General features: G+C 41.8%; 1 protein-coding gene across 4 annotated transcripts in view; it reads left to right on the top strand.

Moving 5' to 3' along the window:
- ARID1B (AT-rich interaction domain 1B) overlaps window positions 1-19219 on the top strand; it is a 416165-nt gene that overhangs the window by 34427 nt on the left and 362519 nt on the right. For all 4 annotated transcript variants that reach the window (XM_032650747.1, XM_032650746.1, XM_032650749.1 and 1 more), the window contains exon 2: window positions 15712-15906. In XM_032650747.1, the coding sequence (XP_032506638.1) occupies window positions 15712-15906 (195 nt within the window). The remainder of the gene's footprint in view (window positions 1-15711; window positions 15907-19219) is intronic.

Raw genomic sequence — 19219 nt, 5'->3', positions numbered from 1 at the left:
TCAGAATTTCATGTTGTGACACCCTACTCAGAAGTTATGACAGCAGGGTAATGACAGCAACTACCTCCTGAGAATCAATCAGGCAATTAATCTTGTAAATGAAATGCTGATTATACAAAGCTTCACATGAGAGGCCCAGTGATTAAAATCAATTTAGCAAATTGTTTCAGGTGGGGCTTGATTAATAATTTGCCGTAAATGCTAAGGATATATGACCAGCATACCTTGTTGTTACTCTTACTATCCAGCTATATATAAAAATATCTTGTAGTTGCTCTGACTGCCCGACTGTATATAAATGTCTACAGGTAAGCTAAGCACTGTGTTGTCTCACATTTCCTAGGATGGAAGGCTTGCATGCACACACACACTCACGCACGCTCTTTGGTTGTCTACCTACATAGACCCAGCTAACAACGAACATGGAATGCATTATTACATTTTTTATATCATGCTAGTTTGTGTTTTGCTGTGTCCTACTTAACAAAACGAAACAAAACAAAACAGAAAACTTGCCCAGACAGCTTTGGGTATGACCAAATTAAATAGGTTTTTTTCTGTGTAGGATGCTTTAGACTTTTCTTATGCTGACATATATTATGTATCTTAGAGTGGTATGTGCTTTATAGACATCTTTCACTCTTAATTACAGTAACAGCTATAAACATAGTTTGGGAAATGATGTTCTAAGGATGTTAAGAATGGTGACAGTGTAGCCTGGAAATAAAAATGCCTGTTTGGAGCATTATAATCTGAATCCAGGAGAAGTCGCACTTGGAATAGGAGATACAGTTGGACGTCTTTCTCACATTCGTGTACCAAACATTTATTAAGTGCCTGTTACAAGCCAGACTCGGGATCGGGTTTCATAGTTTTTTTTTTTATTGTTTGCGGTCCGCGGGCCTCTCACCGTTGTGGCCTCTCCCGCTGCGGAGCACAGGCTCTGGACGCGCAGGCTCAGCGGCCATGGCTCACGGGCCCAGCCGCTCCGCGGCATGTGGGATCCTCCCGGACCGGGCATGAACCCGTGTCCCCTGCATCGGCAGGCGGACTCTCAACCACTGCGCCACCAGGGAAGCCCGGGTTTCATGGTTTTTATTACTTGTCATTGACACATCTAGGAAGGCAGTACAATATTATTTAGGAGAGGATAGCTCGGAGAGGTAAGGGTTAAGGTGCACTTGAATTCTTTTATTTTGGTTTTTTATTAATAAAATAACAGCAGCAGTAATTGTCCACCGTGTATAAGTTGGGTCTATGAGGAGAATTAGGATGAGGAAGACACCATTTCTGCCCTTAAGGAGTTTGTTGAGGAGGGAGATATAAGCAAAGAGTTGCCGTTGGTTGTAATAAATGTTGACCGTCTGTTAAGTAGGAGAGTCTCAATAGATGGCGGGAGCCCTGAGAAGGCAGAATGCTTTATCTGATGGCACTTAGTGGAGTTGGAAGAGTTTCTCCAGTTCACAAGGTGGCCACGGCACGTGCGGCGCAAGGGCTTTCCACATGGGGGTGTTCCTTAGTGCACGGGCCCGGAGGTGTGCAAGAGGGCTGTCCAGGTTTAGTGTGGTGAAGACTTGACAGGTGGCAGGTGTGTCACCTTAAGGCGACTGTTGATTGCTTGGATGTTGAACTTCTCGGGTTTGAATTCTTTAGAGCCCTTTATAGCCCTCTCTCTTTGACCTTCAGGGCAGTTTATTGATAAGATTTCTGGTCAAAGAATGAGACAGAAAGGAGAAATATCCCTAACGGTTCACATTCCTTTTGACATTTTACCCATGACATTGGAAGTTCTGGTGGATGATTCTAGAATTGGAGCATGCTAGTACGGGAAGAGACTTACTGTAAGAGTTCATTTCTCAATCCCTCACTTTACATGTGAGGAGTCATGAGGCTCAGAGGAGTGAAGTTATCCAGTAGTAATCATCTCTGACATTATAATTGAGCACTTACTATGTGCCAGCCACTGTTCTGTGTGTTTTGTATCTACTATGTTATTTAAGGCTTAACAACCATGCTCTGAGGTGGGTACTCCTATTATCCTAACTTTCCAGAGGAGGAAGCTGAAGTTTAGAGAATTTATGAGATCTGCCTAAGGTCACACAGTAAGTGGTGAGCCAGGCGGCCTTAACGCCAGAGTCTGTGTACTTGACCTCGCTCCACTGTACCAAAGCTTCTTAAGGTCCTAAGGCTGGATAGTTGGAGAGTTAGGCTCCCTCTGCAGAGTGAGCACTTAAACTGTTAATTAGTTGGCAGTCTCTGAACCCTGTTTCCTGCAACTGAAACCTTTGTCAACCACAGTTTTGGGATATTTCTCTTTTTTATTTATACTAAGATTTAAAAATCCCAGATATGTTTTCATTTGGGTAGTTGCTTTCCTGATTTTAAACCTGAGAACTTGATGGAGGCACTGCTAGGGGAGCTGGTCTGCTTATACCCTTTGTAGAGAAGAGGCAGGAGCAGGGTGACATGGGAAAAGTGGTGGTTATAAAAGCACTTTTTGAAACTTATAAAAACAAACAAGGAAGGGTTCTGGGTTAAAAGATGGCACATCTCGCATCTTTCAGGGTTGGGTTGAGATCTTTGAAAAAGCCTTGTAAGAAACCTGAGGGGGCAGAAGCCTCATTACATCTTGAGGATTGAGGCTGATGACCTGCAAAGGCGATTTGTGAGAAAGGGTCTCTACCAGAGCAGGGTTTTAACCTGGGGGATCCTTTTTTTTTTTTTTATTTAGATTAAGTTTTTGTGGAACGGAAGCTTCCTAAGAATTTTTAGAAAAAAGTATTTCAAAGTTTACATTCATTATGTGTTTTGCCAACTTGAGTACTTTTAGGAATACTGCAGCAACCTCTACCCCTTCCCAGCTCCACCTTATCACGCCCACTTCTTTCTTCCATCCGTCGTGCTCTCTCTCCTAGTTTTTTGACGTTTCCTTTGCCCTGTAGTCCTCCCCACACCGCCCGCCCCTCAGCCTGCCAGAGACCCCTGACATTGTGCATTCATTGGTGTCTCTTGGTTCTGAGCACCTGCAGACCTCCCTGCAGACCCCTTGTGAGGGGTAGTGATTATTTTGTTTGGTTTTCAGTTATCCTTTCCTTTTTGCCCCCTCTCCTGTTTTAGCTTTTATTTTGAAGCAATTTCAAATTTATAGGAAAGTTACAAGAATAGTACAGAGAAATCCCATATACCTTTTACTCTTATACATCAAATTTCAACATTTCGCTATTTATTTTATCTGTTAATCTACCCACCTCCCTATCTGCAGTGTATTCTCCCAGAATCATTTCAGAGTAGGTTGCATACATAGTGCCCCTTTACTCCTCAGTGTCTCTGCGCCCTGTGTATTTCCTAGGAACAAGGTTTTTCTTTTATATACCCCAGTGCAATCATCACCGTCCAGATGCTTAACTTTGAAGCAGTGCTTTAACCTACAGTCCATATTTTAATTTTGTCTACTCTCCTGATAGCATCTGTATAGTAATCTTCTTTCCTTTGTTATAGTACCCTGTCTAGGCCTTATATGTTGTGTTTAGCTGCCTTGTCTTTTTCAGTATATAAGATTTGACTATATATGAGTCATGTTACCTTTTTTCTTTTGAATAATCACATTACAGTAAGAGTCAATATATGCTTTCACTTCATTATGGTTCTGATAAAGTAGATCTTACATAGGGCCACGTCTCTGAAAAGCACCAGGGGGCTGTAGCCTGTGTATCTGCACAGCAGGCATTCTTTGTCCAGCGGTAGGTAAGTCAGTTGCTAACATTCATCATATTTTAATGCATTTTCTTTAATGCCAGTTTAAAGTTGTTACTTTACAAAAATTAATAAAATACTTTGAAAGAGGCACGATGGCAACCATGGAGATTGCTGGAGAAATCAGTACCTTGTCTGTCTTTAGGTTCGGCTCTGACATGTCTGCAATTGTTTACCCATGCAAACCACACATCAGATATCTTTAGAATGAATGTCTTTTTCAGGGCAGTATTATCTTCACTTGAAAGATGGGAAAACGAAGGCTTTGGGCACTGGCTAATTCACCCAGCATATTTCACGGCCAGTCAGAAGCAGGAGAGGGATATGAATTCAGGTCTACCCAATGTCAAACTTTATGTATTTCCATTGTACTACAGAGAGCAAATTGGATTCTGATTGCAAAATCTGATAATTCGTAGTGGCTGCGTGCCACTCCACAGGGTGAAAGATTCTGAGGCTTACTGGCCTTTGGGAAAATGAATGCTAGGATTGATAAGCAAATGCCTGTCTTACGCACATTAGTGGAGGAGTAGAGGGTATCCATGCCTCATAGTGATTATTCTGGAGTTATACCTCCATATACTAATGATGATGATAAAATCTATCCCTCTTAAAAGGCTGTCGTGTCGAAACTTGACTATTATCTCTAATTCTCTAACAACTCTGTAGTGATAGTGGTAGTATTCTTGGTATGTAGCTGAGTTAACTGAGATGCAGAGAAGTTAAGAGGTGAATTTTTTTTTTTTTTGTGGTATGCGGGCCTCTCACTGTTGTGGCCTCTCCCGTAGCGGAGCACAGGCTCCGGACGCGCAGGCTCAGCGGCCATGGCTCACGGGCCCAGCCCCTCTGTGGCATGTGGAATCTTCCCGGACCGGGGCACGAACCCGTGTCCCCTGCATCGGCAGGCGGACTCTCAACCACTGCGCCACCAGGGAAGCCCCAAGAGGTGAATTTTTTTAGCATCACACAGCTTTAAAAGTGGTAGGGTTGAAATTTGACTTATTCTCACAAAAGCTTCCTTTGTTGATTGAAATCTGTATTTATATGGGAAATATACCATATTATTTCCATTTCTTAAATAAGAGCCTGCTACTAGGTTGTCAGTAGTGATACATGGATATGAACAATATTGCGTACTTAGAGATATAAATTTTAGAAATTGTCAACACCATGATAATAGTTTTACAGTTGTTTTGGATGGTGAGAATAACAAATCTGAGGAAAACAGAAATATATTCAATTATTTTGATATTCCTTTTAGATCTAATTTACTCTTGAAACAAAAAAAATACGTATACACTTTGATTTGTTCATAAAATTACTCTGTTTGCTAAATTACATTTAAAAGTATAGTTTAGGGCTTCTCTGGTGGCACAGTGGTTGGGAGTTGCCTGCCAATGCAGGCGACACGGGTTCGAGCCCTGGTCCGGGAAGATTCTACATGCCGTGGAGCAACTAAGTCTGTGCGCCATAACTACTGAGCCTGTGAGCCACATCTACTGAAGCCCATGCGCCTAGAGCCCGTGCTCCGCAACAAGAGAAGCCACCGCAATGAGAAGCCCGCGCACCTCAACGAAGAGTAGCCCTTGCTCGCCGCAACTAGAGAAAGCCTGCGCTCAGCAACGAAGACCCAACAGCCCCCCCCCCCCCCACCAAAAAAAGGTGTAGTTTAGTCAGACAGTAATTTACTCATTGAATTGACTTACAAGTTGCTGAGCTTGGGGGATTAGGCAAATAGTAGGTTTTGCCAATTTATAAAAATCAGGTAAAAACCAGGAAACCAAAACAGCCTTATATTCTTATACAAATGGGTTTAATATTTGTCTTCTTCACTTCCTGTTCCTTTTCCTGTGGGACAATCTAGTTAGGGATATTTATCAAGTAGTCACAAATATTCTTATGGACTCTGATGAGTGCTATGAAGGAAAAGCACAGTGGTTTTGGAGAGGATCCTGCCTCAGTCTGGAGCTCAGGGAGGGTTTCTCTGAGGACAGGGCTGTAGCGCTGAGTTCTGCAGGAGAGCAGAGCTCCTTCTTCATGGCGGGAACAGTGTCGTTGAAGGCCCAGTGGTGGGAAAGTGTGTGGATTTTCTAGAGGCCCACAGAGGCCAGTATGGTTGGAGGGGGAGATTTCCTGTTGGCCTCAATGACGTGTCCAGCTGACCAGACCTGGTGAGTGGTTGGCTGTGGTGGAGAGGAGAGAGGGGAGTCAGGAGCACCCCTGGACCCTGTTTTGTACATCTGGATGGGGGTGTCTTTCACTGAGATCACAAACAGAAGGGGAGGATCCTGGGTATCCAGGCAGGAATGTTGGGTGGCAGTTGGAAATAGAACTCTGAAGCTGAGAGAAACCAGCCAAGGGTGACACCTTTGGGGGTCACAGACATGAGGAGGTAATGGAAGCTGTGGCTTATGTGAACTTGGGAAAAGTGAAGCTTTGTCTGCAGTGATGCATGATTCTTTGCCTCTTGTACCCCTTGGCCATCAGAGGCCTACAGTCTGATAGAGCCCTGCTGTTTAACCAGCATTGCGGTGTTGAGGAAGTCATTGCTCTTTCTGTTCAGCAAATGTTAATCATGCCAGGCATTCTACTGAGTGCTAGGTATGCAAAGATGAATAAGGCAAAATGTCCACCTTTAATTAACAGTATGCGGGTGAGACAAGAAAGTAAATGGATTAAATTATTGAGTGATTGTTTGCTCTGACTTCAACTTGCTAATTTGTTGAGAGGAAAAGAAAAAAGATTTAGGAACCTCCCACTGTGTGATAAATCCTGTGGTACCTCATTTAATCAGCCCCCCAGCAACGCCAGAGGTGAACACAACTGTGCTGTATTAAATGTGAGCCTAATTTTACATAGGTAATAAGTAGTATAGGCAGGATTCACACCCAGGTTTGTCTGAGTCTAAGCCACGTCCCTTTCCGTTGTACCTTTTTGTCTCAAGTTCTAAGTGTTTTTCTAAACTTTGGACTATCTATTTTATATATTAGGAAAGATGGAGGAATTTGAAGTGGGCAGGAGGTTGTCATCCAAAGGTAGATACGGACTTGGGCGTGTGTCATGAGCGTAATGGTGAATCGGAAGAGTGCTGTGGATGAGTGGAGTGGAAAGGATTTTCCTAAGGTTTCTGATGAAGACCTTCTTCCGAGAGCTCTGATGCCTGGATTTGTGTCAGGCCTTATGAATGGCACTAGTAGTTAGCTAAGGCTCTGTCCTCTCCCTTGGCCTCTTCAGTATTTTTATCAGTGCCGTGGAGGGAGGTATGAATGAAATGGCATGCTGATTTAATTGGTGGTTGACGTCAAGATAGGAAATGCAGTCAGTATGTTAGATGTCAGGCCAGGATAGTGACCAGAAACAAGCAAAATGAAAATAAGCAGAGATAAAAATTTTTGCCACTTGAGTCAGCTAACCAACTGTATAATAGGAGATGGGGGAGGCAGGGTTCTGTCACAGCTGATGGGACGGATCAAGGGCATGATGAGTCTGTCAAATAATACAGGTACCTGAGGCCAGATTTGTACTAATGTAGGATTTGTACTAATGTAGGAGGAGAAGCAAAGTCCTCCCCATGATATGTTTTGTGTTAAGAGGACTAAGAACTGACATATTTTGCTCAGAAAAGGGAAATAGATATAGCTATCTTCAAATATTCTACGAAAGGATCAAAGTAACAAAACCAATGGGTGTAAATTACAAGGAACAGATTTTTGTTATATAGAAGGAAGAAATTCATAACGTTCATGGTTGCAGACACTTTTAGGGGATTCATACGTACATCTTGTATGGACCAATGAGGTTCTTTTCAGTTCTCAGATTCTGTGTTTCATTGATAAATCCTTTATCAGGGTGCCTTAAGAATTGTGTGATCAAATGATAATGTATTAAAGTGCTTTGGAAATGCATGGTAGATGTTGGTCATTATATGATTATGCAGGTCAGGAGGGTCTTTGGATGGGTTTCTAGAGGATATTATACGAACCTGTGACACTATATGCTAAATTTGAGATGTATATACATCCTGGATGTATTTTTTTTTAAAAAAGAGTGTCCCTAAGAGTTAAGAATCACAGCTTCTGATTGTTACTTTTTATGGGTAGTTGATGGAAGTTAGTTTATATACATAGGTAACAACCTATTAATATTTTATTTCTAATCTTAATAATTCTGAAAAGTAAAAATCCAGTGATATTTTAGATTTTTAGATTAGGGATAAAATTTAAAATGTGGTTAGGAAAAAATACTGTGCCTTCTACTCCTGTTTTGTTTAATGATATATATGTGAAAAACAAACTTCTTTATTTAAAACTGTAAATCAAAACATGTTTATTTCAGAGAAAAACTGCTCAAATAAAAGTTGTCTATAATCCCACCTTTACAAAAAAAAAATTTTTATCATCCCCTTGCCCCCTTCCTTCAGATTTCATTTTGTGGCTCCACAAATATGTATGTTCCCTGTAACTTGCCTTAAGGAAACCAAACGAAAAACAAAAATATTGACAATGGCCCTCTTTCCAAGTCAGTATGTGAGTATTTTGGTTCCTCCCTGCCCCTCCTCTCACGTTGTGAATGGCATCATAGTTAGAGGGCATCAGTAATTTGATGGTTCTTAGAGCCAAGAACAAAACAGCCTTTCCTGCCTTGTCTGATGTCTTAGAATTCCAGTTCTTGATCCTTCCTGTACCGTTGTAGAATGTGGCAAATATTCCTGACTGACCAGAGGAGAACCTACAGTGTATTGATAACCAAAGTTGAAGTTTCAGTGTTTTAGTTCGAGTCTTAATTAAACAGGCACTATTTTGCCATTAATAGAAGTAAAAAAAAAAAAAAAAAAAAAGTGGTTTTAGATGCTGGGTTGCATTTTTTTTCTACCTGATTCTCATGATCGTACACAGAGGCGTGATACAGCAGAAGGAAATGTGGACCTGAGTCAGGAGACCTGCACTAGTACTGCAGCCCTGGGCCAGTCCCTGCAGCTCCAAGCCTCCATTACGTCATCTTCGGTAATTGGATTCTGTGGTAGTAGTGACAGTGGTAACTGAGAATCTTGGTATTTTCTGGCTTGAAGGGAATATGAATGAAGTGAGGGGAGAATATTTAGTGCCCCGTGCCTGTTTTTGACTTAAACTGATTCTTTTTTTTGCGGTACGTGGGCCTCTCACTGTTGTGGTCTCTCCCGTTGCGGAGCACAGGCTCCAGACGCGCAGGCTCAGCGGCCACGGCTCACGGGCGCAGCCGCTCCGCGGCATGTGGGATCTTCCCAGACCGGGGCACGAACCCGGGTCGCCTCCATCGGCAGGCGGACTCTCAACCACTGCGCCACCAGGGAAGCCCACTTAAACTGATTTTAATGCCATTAGGAGAAGAACTTGACTACTAATGTTGCATTATATATTATCATTGACTTTACGTGCATCTTCTGCGTGTGTGTACAGAAATTGCTTAGTGAGTTTTACTTTTTATTTTCGAAAACACTTTATGTGATCAGTCCTCATTCCCAGGCAGTTATGAGGCACCATGATCCTCCTAAGTCATTTGTGCTGTATGCTAAGTGAGACATAAAAAAGTACAAAGCATGGACATTGCCATTTTAGTCTCCTTGGGAGTTAAGAAGTAACACATAAAAATGAAAAAAACGGTACATGAGTTAAATATCAATATAAGGCAACCCAGAAGTCGGTTACAGCCTGCATAGGAGAGATTCTAGCAGGTCCCACAGATAGTGTTACTGGGGTGTGGTCCTTGATCCAGGGCTTGAGTGAGCTTGGGTTTAGACAGGCAAAGAGCAGAGCAGCGGCATCCTCCTGCTTGTGTGTGCTGTGAGTGAGGGTGTGGGTGTAGGTGTAGGTGCGGGGACGGAGGCGGCCGAATGTGGGGCAGCCGTGTCCCGCCCACCCCCATCCCCCAGCAAGCCATGGTAGTGTTCCCAGGATGCCTGGGAAAAAACAGGCATTTTATAGTTATATTTAGACATCATCACAGAAAAGTCAACATAGATTGCCTCGCGATATGACAGCCACTACTTACAGGTCACTCTGGCTGGCCCTGATCGTTATCAACTGAGTTTTCACACAGCTGTAATTCATGCACATCACTCTTAAACGTTTGACATTGTTTTAGATGTACTTTTCCATGTCCCTGTCCGTTCCACTATGCTGATATATTATGGCTCATTCTCATATTCTATAATCGTTGAATAGTTGGGTTGTTTCAGTTTTCTTCTTTGAACAACTAGTCGCTCTGAGATCCTTTTAGTTCTCACTAATTCAATTTTCATTATAATTATGAGGCAGGTATTTCTCGCATTTAGTGAGTGAGAAAACTAAGAAATAGGCACCAATATTCAGAGTCACACAGTGGTATTAAGTGTTGGGATAAGGGCGTGGACCCTCTCTGAGTCCAAAGTCCATGCTTTCCCCCACAGGACAGACCATGCTTTCTCCCTTCAGTATTAGAAATCGTGTAGCTGCAGACACATTTGGATAAATAGCACCCCTGCCCCATTCGAGAGGGTATTATAGTTGGAACAAGATAATAATTTTTGAAGCTTTTGTTTAAAGCTTCTTGTCATGATGGGCTTCCCTGGCGGCGCAGTGGTTAAGAATCTACCCGCCAATGCAGGGGACACGGGTTCAATCCCTAGTCTGGGAAGATCCCACATGCCACGGAGCGACTAAGCCCATGCGCCACAACTACTGAGCCTGTGCTCTAGAGCCTGTGAGCCACAGACAGTGAGCCCACGTGCCACAACTGCTGAAGCCCACGCACCTAGAGCCCGTGCTCTGCAACAAGAGAAGCCACCGCAATGAGAAGCCTGCACACCGCAACGAAGAGTAGCCCCCGCTCGCCACAGCTAGAGAAAGCCCGCGTGCAGCAATGAAGACCCAACAGAGCCAAAAAATAAATAAATAAAATAAAAATAATAATAAAAAAGCTTCTTGTCATATTATCCTTCAGAAAGAGTTTACCACTGCTTTATACATACTAGTTCAAATACTCGTTTACTCACATTGGGTTTTATTATTTTTGTCATTTCATACGTAATGGAATATTACTTCAAAAGTTTTCTTTGGTTGCTGGTAAGACAGAACATTTTCCCAAATAATGATTCAAAAGGGGGAGAGTTTTTCTTTCCTTGAGCTCTTGTTTAATCCAGATATATAGATATGATTATAGATCAAGAAGATGTGATAGTTCTTCTTTCTGTGGGTTTTTCAATGCCTTTCTTCAATTTGTGGTTTAAGGAATTTGGCTGAAAAAATTGTGAAATATTATATTCATAAAGAAACTACTAATAAGATATCCCCTTAACTTGATATTTAGGAGTGAATACGGTTACGTAGATATCTTTATTATAAATACTTGTGTACGTATACTCTGAAAGAGGGATAATGAGGGAATATCTAAGTATAAAAAGCATCAAGTATAGCTGAAGGATGCTAAAAATATATAGGGACTTGTTCTTTAACTTGGATAATCTTTAAAGGGTAGGTGGATTTCCAGGCCAGCCTCTGAAACCCTATTTAACCTATAATACAGCCTAACTGTGCTGCCTGATATGTCTAGAATCTATATTCAAATACATATTTAAAAAATATACTTCGTATTCCTTCTTATTTAGTAGTCCCAGGGATGGGAAACCTTCTGAGACTTTGGAGGATGTAGGCAGCAGTGGCAGCTTGCCAGAAGGAGATCCAGGAAAGGGTGTGTGTGTGTGTGTGTGTGTGTGTGTGTGTGTGTGTGTGTGAGAGAGAGAGAGAGAGAGAGAGAGAGAGAGAGGGAGAGGGGGAGGGAGAGAGAGTTATAACTCATACATACATAACTACATTTTTTTTTTTTTTTTTTTTTTGCGGTACACGGGCCTCTCACTGTTGTGGCCTCTCCCCTTGTGGAGCACAGGCTCCGGATGCGCAGGCCCAGCGGCCATGGCTCACGGGCCCAGCTGCTCCATGGCACGTGGGATCTTCCCGGACCGGGGCACGAACCTGCATCCCCTGCATCGGCAGGCGGACTCTCAACCACTGTGCCACCAGGGAACCCCCATAACTACATATTTAAATACATACATATCTAAAAACTTACTTGAATAAGGAAGAGTTACAAGAAAGTCTTATCAAGTAATAAAATTCATTAGAAGCTGAGTAACTAAACATAGACTAGTTATGTTAAGACTTCTTTGAAAATGGGCTGGACACACTGTGACTCTAAAAGCACTTGTCTTATTTTATGGAATTGAAGTCCAAATTGCAGCAGTTGTGGAATGGTAACTAGAAAGGAAAAATGTGCTTGGAATAACATATTTAGAGAAATATTTGAGGACTATTCTTAATGTGGTGGTCTCTGATATAACATAAATGATATGTGAGAATTGAAAATGGTGATACTGTAGAATCAATAGAAGGGTAGATGATAAAAATACAAAGTTGTTTTGGGTTAGATGTGACTATGAGAAGTGAACTGATTTTTGGAAAAGTCTTAGATTTGATCTGGGTTTTGTTTTAAGGAGAGAGTTGTAAAAAGCAGGGGTTGAGATCCTGCAGTGGTACATATTTAGTGTTAAAAATAGCAAGAGTACACAGTGGGATGAATTTGGATTGTGGTTGATTATTTAATAATAGGCCATAAGGAGAGAAGGTTAAAATTAAATAATTTGCACCGTGTAAGTATCTTGTTTTCATATCTGAATCTCACTGAAAGGCATTTGATGCATTTTGAGAGGTAGAGATAATCTGTGTCTTTCATGCTTTCGATTTTCAGAAATCTCAGGGTTAAGCTAACATTTTGACATGGGTGCAAATTAACTGAATTTTAAGTAGGGCTGTGAGAGTTTATGGCAGTGATGAGAAAGATACTACAAAACAGTTTCGGTCACTGATAAGATGAATTTGCTGCACTGTTATCTATAGCATTAAAATATAGACATTCCAGTCATTCTCCCATTTTAAATTTCTGCTTTAATTAAGCCAGTTTGGGTCATGCACTGTTTAAAGTCAAGTAAGCAGACCTTTCCTATGCCCCGGCTAATTCAGATTGAATGTGAAGATAGGGCTGCCTCGGGCCCCATATTGGAAATTTAGCCTGAAATCTGATTTACTCTCTGTGGGCCATTCATTCACTCTGCGGATTCTAGCATCACCAGCTCAGCCTTGATTTTCACACTTTCATAGAAAGTTTTATTTTATCTTTTGAAAGAAAGTGTGGAAAATCATTACATTTTGCTTTTCTTAGGCATAAATTCTAATTTAAATCATTCTGAGAAAACTTAATTCTTAGTTTTCAATTTTAGTTTCATTACATGAGGTCACCATGTATGTTTGTATGTTGATTGTGAAGTCAGCACAGTTTGTGTAACATCAGTATATTGTCTGAGCAATTTCTGTCACAGTAAGTAAACGTTTTTCTTGGCTGGTGAAAGTAGCACAGTTGAAATTACATGAAATTGTGAATTTTGAGCAGAGCTGTTTGGCCTACACATATCTTCATTCAGGTGAGATCAGTTCCTGGCAAATTCCTATGAACCCCTCAGGACTAAGCTCAGGTATTTCTATAGGTGGGCTTTGTGAGAACTCAGACCCACTGGCGTGCTCTCTCCTCACGGCCCCTTCAGGATGTCTGCTGGGCTGCACTGTCATCTTTGTTCAGCCTGTTCACCTCTCCAGGACAGCCACCGACACTTGTCCACTTTTTGCTTCCAGCGCCCTGCGTGGTGCACACGGTAGATGCTTAGTAAATGTGTGATGAGTGGGTTACTCAAGTCATTGAAATGAGCGCCAGGGTACCCCTAAGAAGGAGGGAGGGCAGAGACCGCGGGCAGCCTTGGGGGATGTGTAGGACTGGGGCTTCTCTTTTTTTACATCTTTATTGGAGTATAATTGCTTGACTGGGGCTTCTTGTAGCTTTCCCGCCTTGGGTTTGGGGTCTACACTCCTGGCTCCCCCTCACCTCCTATTCATGCCCAGCTCCCGGTCTTCCAAGAGCTGCCCTCACCTCTGCAACGAGACTGCCCTCGCCCAGCTCAGCAGTTACCTCCCAGTCACGAGGCGTAGCCAGAGCTTCAGCCCTCACCTGTTGGACTCCTGGGCTGCAGTTGGCATGTTGCGACACCTGCTCCCTTCTCCTCCATAGCACCGTGCTCTCTACAGCCTCTAACTACATTTTCTGACCATTCTTTTGGCCTAGTTGTGGCCCCCTTTTCCCTTCTACCTATTGTTCTCTTTTCATATATTCTTCCTGGGTAGAGTCCTTGAGTTTTATGTGCTTCATATTAATGAATTCATCTAGTATTTACTGAGGAGTTACTGTGTGCCAGGTGCACTGTTTGACTTGTGTCCTGGAGATATAATGTGAGTGAGTAAAACAGAAATCACCGCCCTCCAGGAGCATGTATTCTCTGTATGCTGACTTCCCTATTTATGATTCTGGGTCAGGCCTTCCTCCCCCAGTTGGAAACTCGTGGTGGCTCTTCCTTCTGGGTATTTTCACCTGGATTTCCTTATAGGAACCTCAGTTTTAATATGCAGAATAGTGAAGGCTCCCGCCCCCTGGGGAGGGTTGATCTGCTTCTACTACTGCATGCTGTCTCACCTGGTGTCTTATCATCTGTTAAGCCACCCTTGACACCTGTCTTCCATCACTCACAAGTCGTGCTGTGTTTCCATTCTCTCACTTGAATCTGGGCTTGCTTTTGCCCAGCGCTGCTGCCAGCCCAGCACCTCAGCTCACCTGCCTCTGTGGCAGCCCACCCTGGCTCCAGGCAGCTGCCAAGAGAGTGGTCCTTGCGGAAGGCGGATCTGACTCTATAGTTCTCTGTTAAAAGCACCCGGTGGTTTATCCCCAAGGTACAATCTGAAGCTTTTAAAATGGCACGTAAGGCTCACCCATCTACTGGCTTCTGCCTGCCCCAGCTGCCGCTTGGCTTCTTGGATCTAAACTGCCTATGTTTCCTCACACACGCCAGGCAGCTCAGCTCCCTTGAGCCTGTGCTTTATGCCGTTTCTTCTGCTCCGTGGTACTCTGTGCCCTGGCCCTCCGCACCTTGAACGTGGCTTCTTCCATTGACCCTGCTAATCTTCAAGCCTTCCTGAGAGTCCCCGTGTACTCAGTGTGAACATAGAGTCTGGCACACAGTAGGCATCAGTATATGGTTTTGGAAGGAAGGAAGGAGGGATCTGTAGGCCTTTGTAGCACCGCGGTGAGGGACTTCCGCCACCACCGCTTTGCTCCTTTGAAGCACCCAGGGCATGAAAGCGCAGACTGAGGCTCCAGTTCGGCTCTCCTGAATGGCCTTGGCCCTGAGGCCCATGGGCTGACTCACCAAGCCAAAAATAAAACTCAAAGTCTAGTTTTGAACTGGTTATGTTTGGTAAGACGCTTACTTGCATAGAGAAGGTGGCTTGTGACTCATAGTCTGGGTGCTTATTCATGTGCACTAGTGATCTTTGAAAATTTTTACCCTAGACATTCTGTGTTATCTGAAATCTATCCTTTCACTTTCTAATGAACACTCAGATGCATTAATGTTTGATCAGGACTTGCAGGCTCAGGCCTAAAATAAAGTAATTGTTCTAAGAATACTTTGAAGTCAGAAAGGGTTCCTAACCACTCACTGTGCTTTGCCTTTGTTACTAGTAAGCTAAAAGGAGCTGGGTGAGATTAACTCATGCCCGTTTCCTGTACGCATAGTAGAATTTTAGATGAACGCGAAATCTTTCCTTATATTGTTTGCTCCAGATCCCTCTTAATTATTAAAGCCTTGCTAAAAGTAAAAAAAATTAAATGTCTTATATCCACCTAGGTTTGTTTCTTAATGTTTTTCTGGGTTTTATTTGTCAGGTCATCGTTTTCAATATTTTCAAAAGAAAGGATAGTTGCGTTTATAATGTATACGTTAGCATAGCAAACTTTCTGCCTTTGTAATAATGACTTAATAAGCCTACTTCTTCGTGTATTTCTTCACAGGGCAGCCCAATGGATCCCATGGTGATGAAGAGACCTCAGCTGTATGGGATGGGCAGTAACCCTCATTCTCAGCCACAGCAGAGCAGCCCTTACCCGGCAGGTTCCTACGGCCCCCCAGGCCCACAGCGGTATCCGATTGGCATTCAAGGTCGGACCCCAGGGGCCATGGGAGGAATGCAGTACCCACAGCAGCAGGTTTGTGCTAGTTTTTACTCCACTTCCCCGCACAGTTGGTCCTAGTTTTGTCTTTTACTGTCTACCAAAGATTAGTTTTGAGAGGGGGCATTTCACTGATTTTTCTCTACTTTTTAAAAAATTTCATAGTTTCTTGAAATAATCACAGGTACAATATCTCTCCCCTCTCTTCTAAAGAAAGAAAAGTGACCTTCTTAGAGCAAAGTGGACAGAATTCCTGTTTGGTAGAAAGCCTGTGTTACCAGCTATATTTGAAAGATTGACTGTGTCCTCATTTTGCAGCAAATTATATAGATCTAAGCCCCAAAGTGAACTTGGCTTTCTAATATTTCTCATGTCAGACAGTGTCAAATTTTGAGCTGTGAACAAACTTCTTAGGGTGAAGTTTTAAGTTATTTAAAGGTCTTTCTCATAAAGATGGCATCAGCTTAAACTTTTTTTAGTCTCCCCAGAAGTTATTTTGCTTTTATTTCTTGACGTATTTCTTCTGTATCTTTTGAAAAGAGATTTCTGTATTTCTTATAAGAGAATTTGATGTGTATCAGTTTTCGTAGGTTTGATGGGTTTTGTGTTTTTACATAAACAAAAAAGAGGTTTTCTTCTTTAAAAAAAAAATATTCTTCTCCTTTTTCTTTAGCATCAAATAGTTGGAGTTACCTTAAATGACCATCTACCTTCTGGCAGTAGTAAGCCTACAGTCTCTTGGATACTGGAGAGTATATCCTTGTCATGTTGCCATGAGGAGACTCAGACTTGTTTTAGGGTATTTCGTTTCTAGGAGCACCAGAAAGGCTGATTTATAAATTCCCGCACCATGCCTTTAACCTGGTGGCGCATCGGGTTGATGCCCTGCTTGTTTTCCTGCCTCCAGATAGGTTATTCCACAGTGTTGCCAAGCAACCCGTTCCAGAGTTTCACAGTACTTCCTCTCAGGAAATTCTTCCCCATGTTTGACCAAAAATCACTGTGGAAAAAAGGTTGGATAGAACTTTTGTTCTCTCTAAAGTGAATGTGGAGAATGATATACTTTATATGCTCCATAGCTGTGTCCTAAAAGTTCACAGATAAATGGCACTTCAGCCCTGTCTTTTTAGAGACTGAAAATTGTCTTTCCTCTTTATTTTAGTTTGTCCTTTGGCGATATTTTTATGTTAAGGCAGTTGTAAGGAAAGATAGAAGCACCTCAGCCTTTGAATCCCAGCTGTTGGTTCTTTAAATGGCCTTCGTTATTGTCAGAAGTTCTCACCCCTTGTTTATTAAAGATTGGGCACTCAGAATTTTAGCAGTCAGTTGCATACTTAATTGTATTGTACTTTGATTCAACATTACTCGTTTCTTCCAGTAATACTTTGCTGCCTAGAATAAAATTCTTTAGTTGAGGCTGCTAATTATGAGAGGGAGTTAATTTGTAAATGATTGAAAAGTAAGATGACAGTTGTGATTTTTTTTTTTTTCCTCTCTCTTTCTCTCTTCCTTTTATTTTATTTTATTTATTTTTACGTTTTAAAGCTAATTTTCCCTTAGTTGAGGGGAAGAAGGCCCAGGCAGCCAGCCAAATAAAGTCCTGATTCTGCTCTACAGCTGATTTCTTTTGGGCTCTGACAGTTCTGTATGATACTCTGGCCACAGGAAGAGAGTAGAGACAGAAGGGCAGTGAGAAATAGCAGGACGGGTGGAGGGAAGTAGATGCCGCCACTCCCTGTTCCTGCACCTTCCTTTCCACCATGTTTTCCTGAAGGGAAATTTGAGAGTCATTTCAAAAGGAGCTGTTCATGGCAAGCTACTGGATGAACCTTTACCTTTTTCTCTGAATGAGTTAAAGTCTTATTCGAAGTTTAAGACGTTGGTTTATTTTGCAATCCCAAAGTGGGAATCTAACAAATGGAGAGGTGTGAAGAATGATTACCTAGGAATATTTTTTTCATTATTTTCTTCCCACATATGTAAGGCTAAAACTAGAGGACATACACAGTTACATAGAATAACCTTAGTTTTCTTAGCTTTTCTGTTTTATTTCATCCTGGTGGATTTACATACTTTCAAAATCCAGTAACTCTCGGATTTATTTGAAGGGACAAATGGATAAAGGTTACCCACCAAGTATTTTAGCAAATTTTAAATTAAGATTTTAGATTAGGTATTTTACTACTAACCCAAAAAAATGCCTAATTCTGATTAAGCACAGATCTTTCTGACAATGAAAGAAAAGTAGGGTATCTGGTAAGAAATGGAATGCCCTGGCTGTCACACTTCCATATTGAGTTAATCATAATCGGACGTTCTAAATAATCTTTATTGCTTTGTTACTTTTTCATTTAGTTATAATACGACCTTGAAGTATTGTTTTTTTGTTTTGAAACCTAAAAGGCTAAAAAGAACTGCCAATGCATTTTTGAATGTGTGTAACATTTTAAAGGGGACACACAGCATAGTACCAAGTTCATGTGATCAGTTAGGTGTAGGCTAATTAATAGCTTTGGAAAGGAAAAAAAATAATGTGGGTTTTGGTAAAGGTTATTAGAACACATTTATTTTTTTAGCTTTAGTCTGTGTCCTTTGGTGAGGAATTTTCGGTGAGTTGCTTTATTTGCGAATTTTGGATAATTATAAACTTGGTCCACAAACAAGGTCCTGGCACAGTGATTGGCTGCCAGTCCTATCCATCTTCTCTTAGTGCTGATGTAATTGGCTAAGCATTGTTGTGGTCATGGCTGGTAATGTTCTTCAGGGAAAAAACTGGAAGATAATGATGACATTGAGTTTTTATTGAGTGGACATCACCACCTAGGCATGACTTTACTTTGGACGGCCTCCAAAGTTTTCTGTGCTTGGTTTGTGAACCTCTAATGAGCTGAATCCAGTTCATTTAATATTGCTCATATATTTCTGCAAAGGATTAAAATGTAGGAATTCAAGTTTGTATGTTGAGTTGCCCACTTACTAGCTGAGTGGTAAGTTGTCTTTGGCTCAGGGGTCACAGTTTGATTCCTGGCTGGCGTTCTACTCCTGTGACAGGAATTTTAAATGAGTATTCTGTTAGAAAGAACCACAGTGCTTATATGAAATTTAACATGCACAGTATCACTGCTTACTTTTTGTCTTGGAGAGTTAGGGGAAACTGGCCACTGAGTGTTGGATTTTAGTATTAACCTGGGGATTCTTGATTTGTACGGTGATAATTTTATTTTTGAACTATACTCATGACTGGGTCTTTGAAGCATGATGTGATAATAGTACAACGTTTTGGTGTTTATTAACTGGAACTAGACTTGTGGTCTTTCACTTGCTGATTCTCTCACATCATCAGACAAAT

The sequence above is a fragment of the Phocoena sinus genome, chromosome 12 (assembly GCF_008692025.1).
Source record: "Phocoena sinus isolate mPhoSin1 chromosome 12, mPhoSin1.pri, whole genome shotgun sequence".
NCBI lineage: Eukaryota > Metazoa > Chordata > Mammalia > Artiodactyla > Phocoenidae > Phocoena > Phocoena sinus.
Note: the sequence above shows the minus strand (reverse complement) of the source record. Positions and strands in the feature narration are given on the sequence as shown.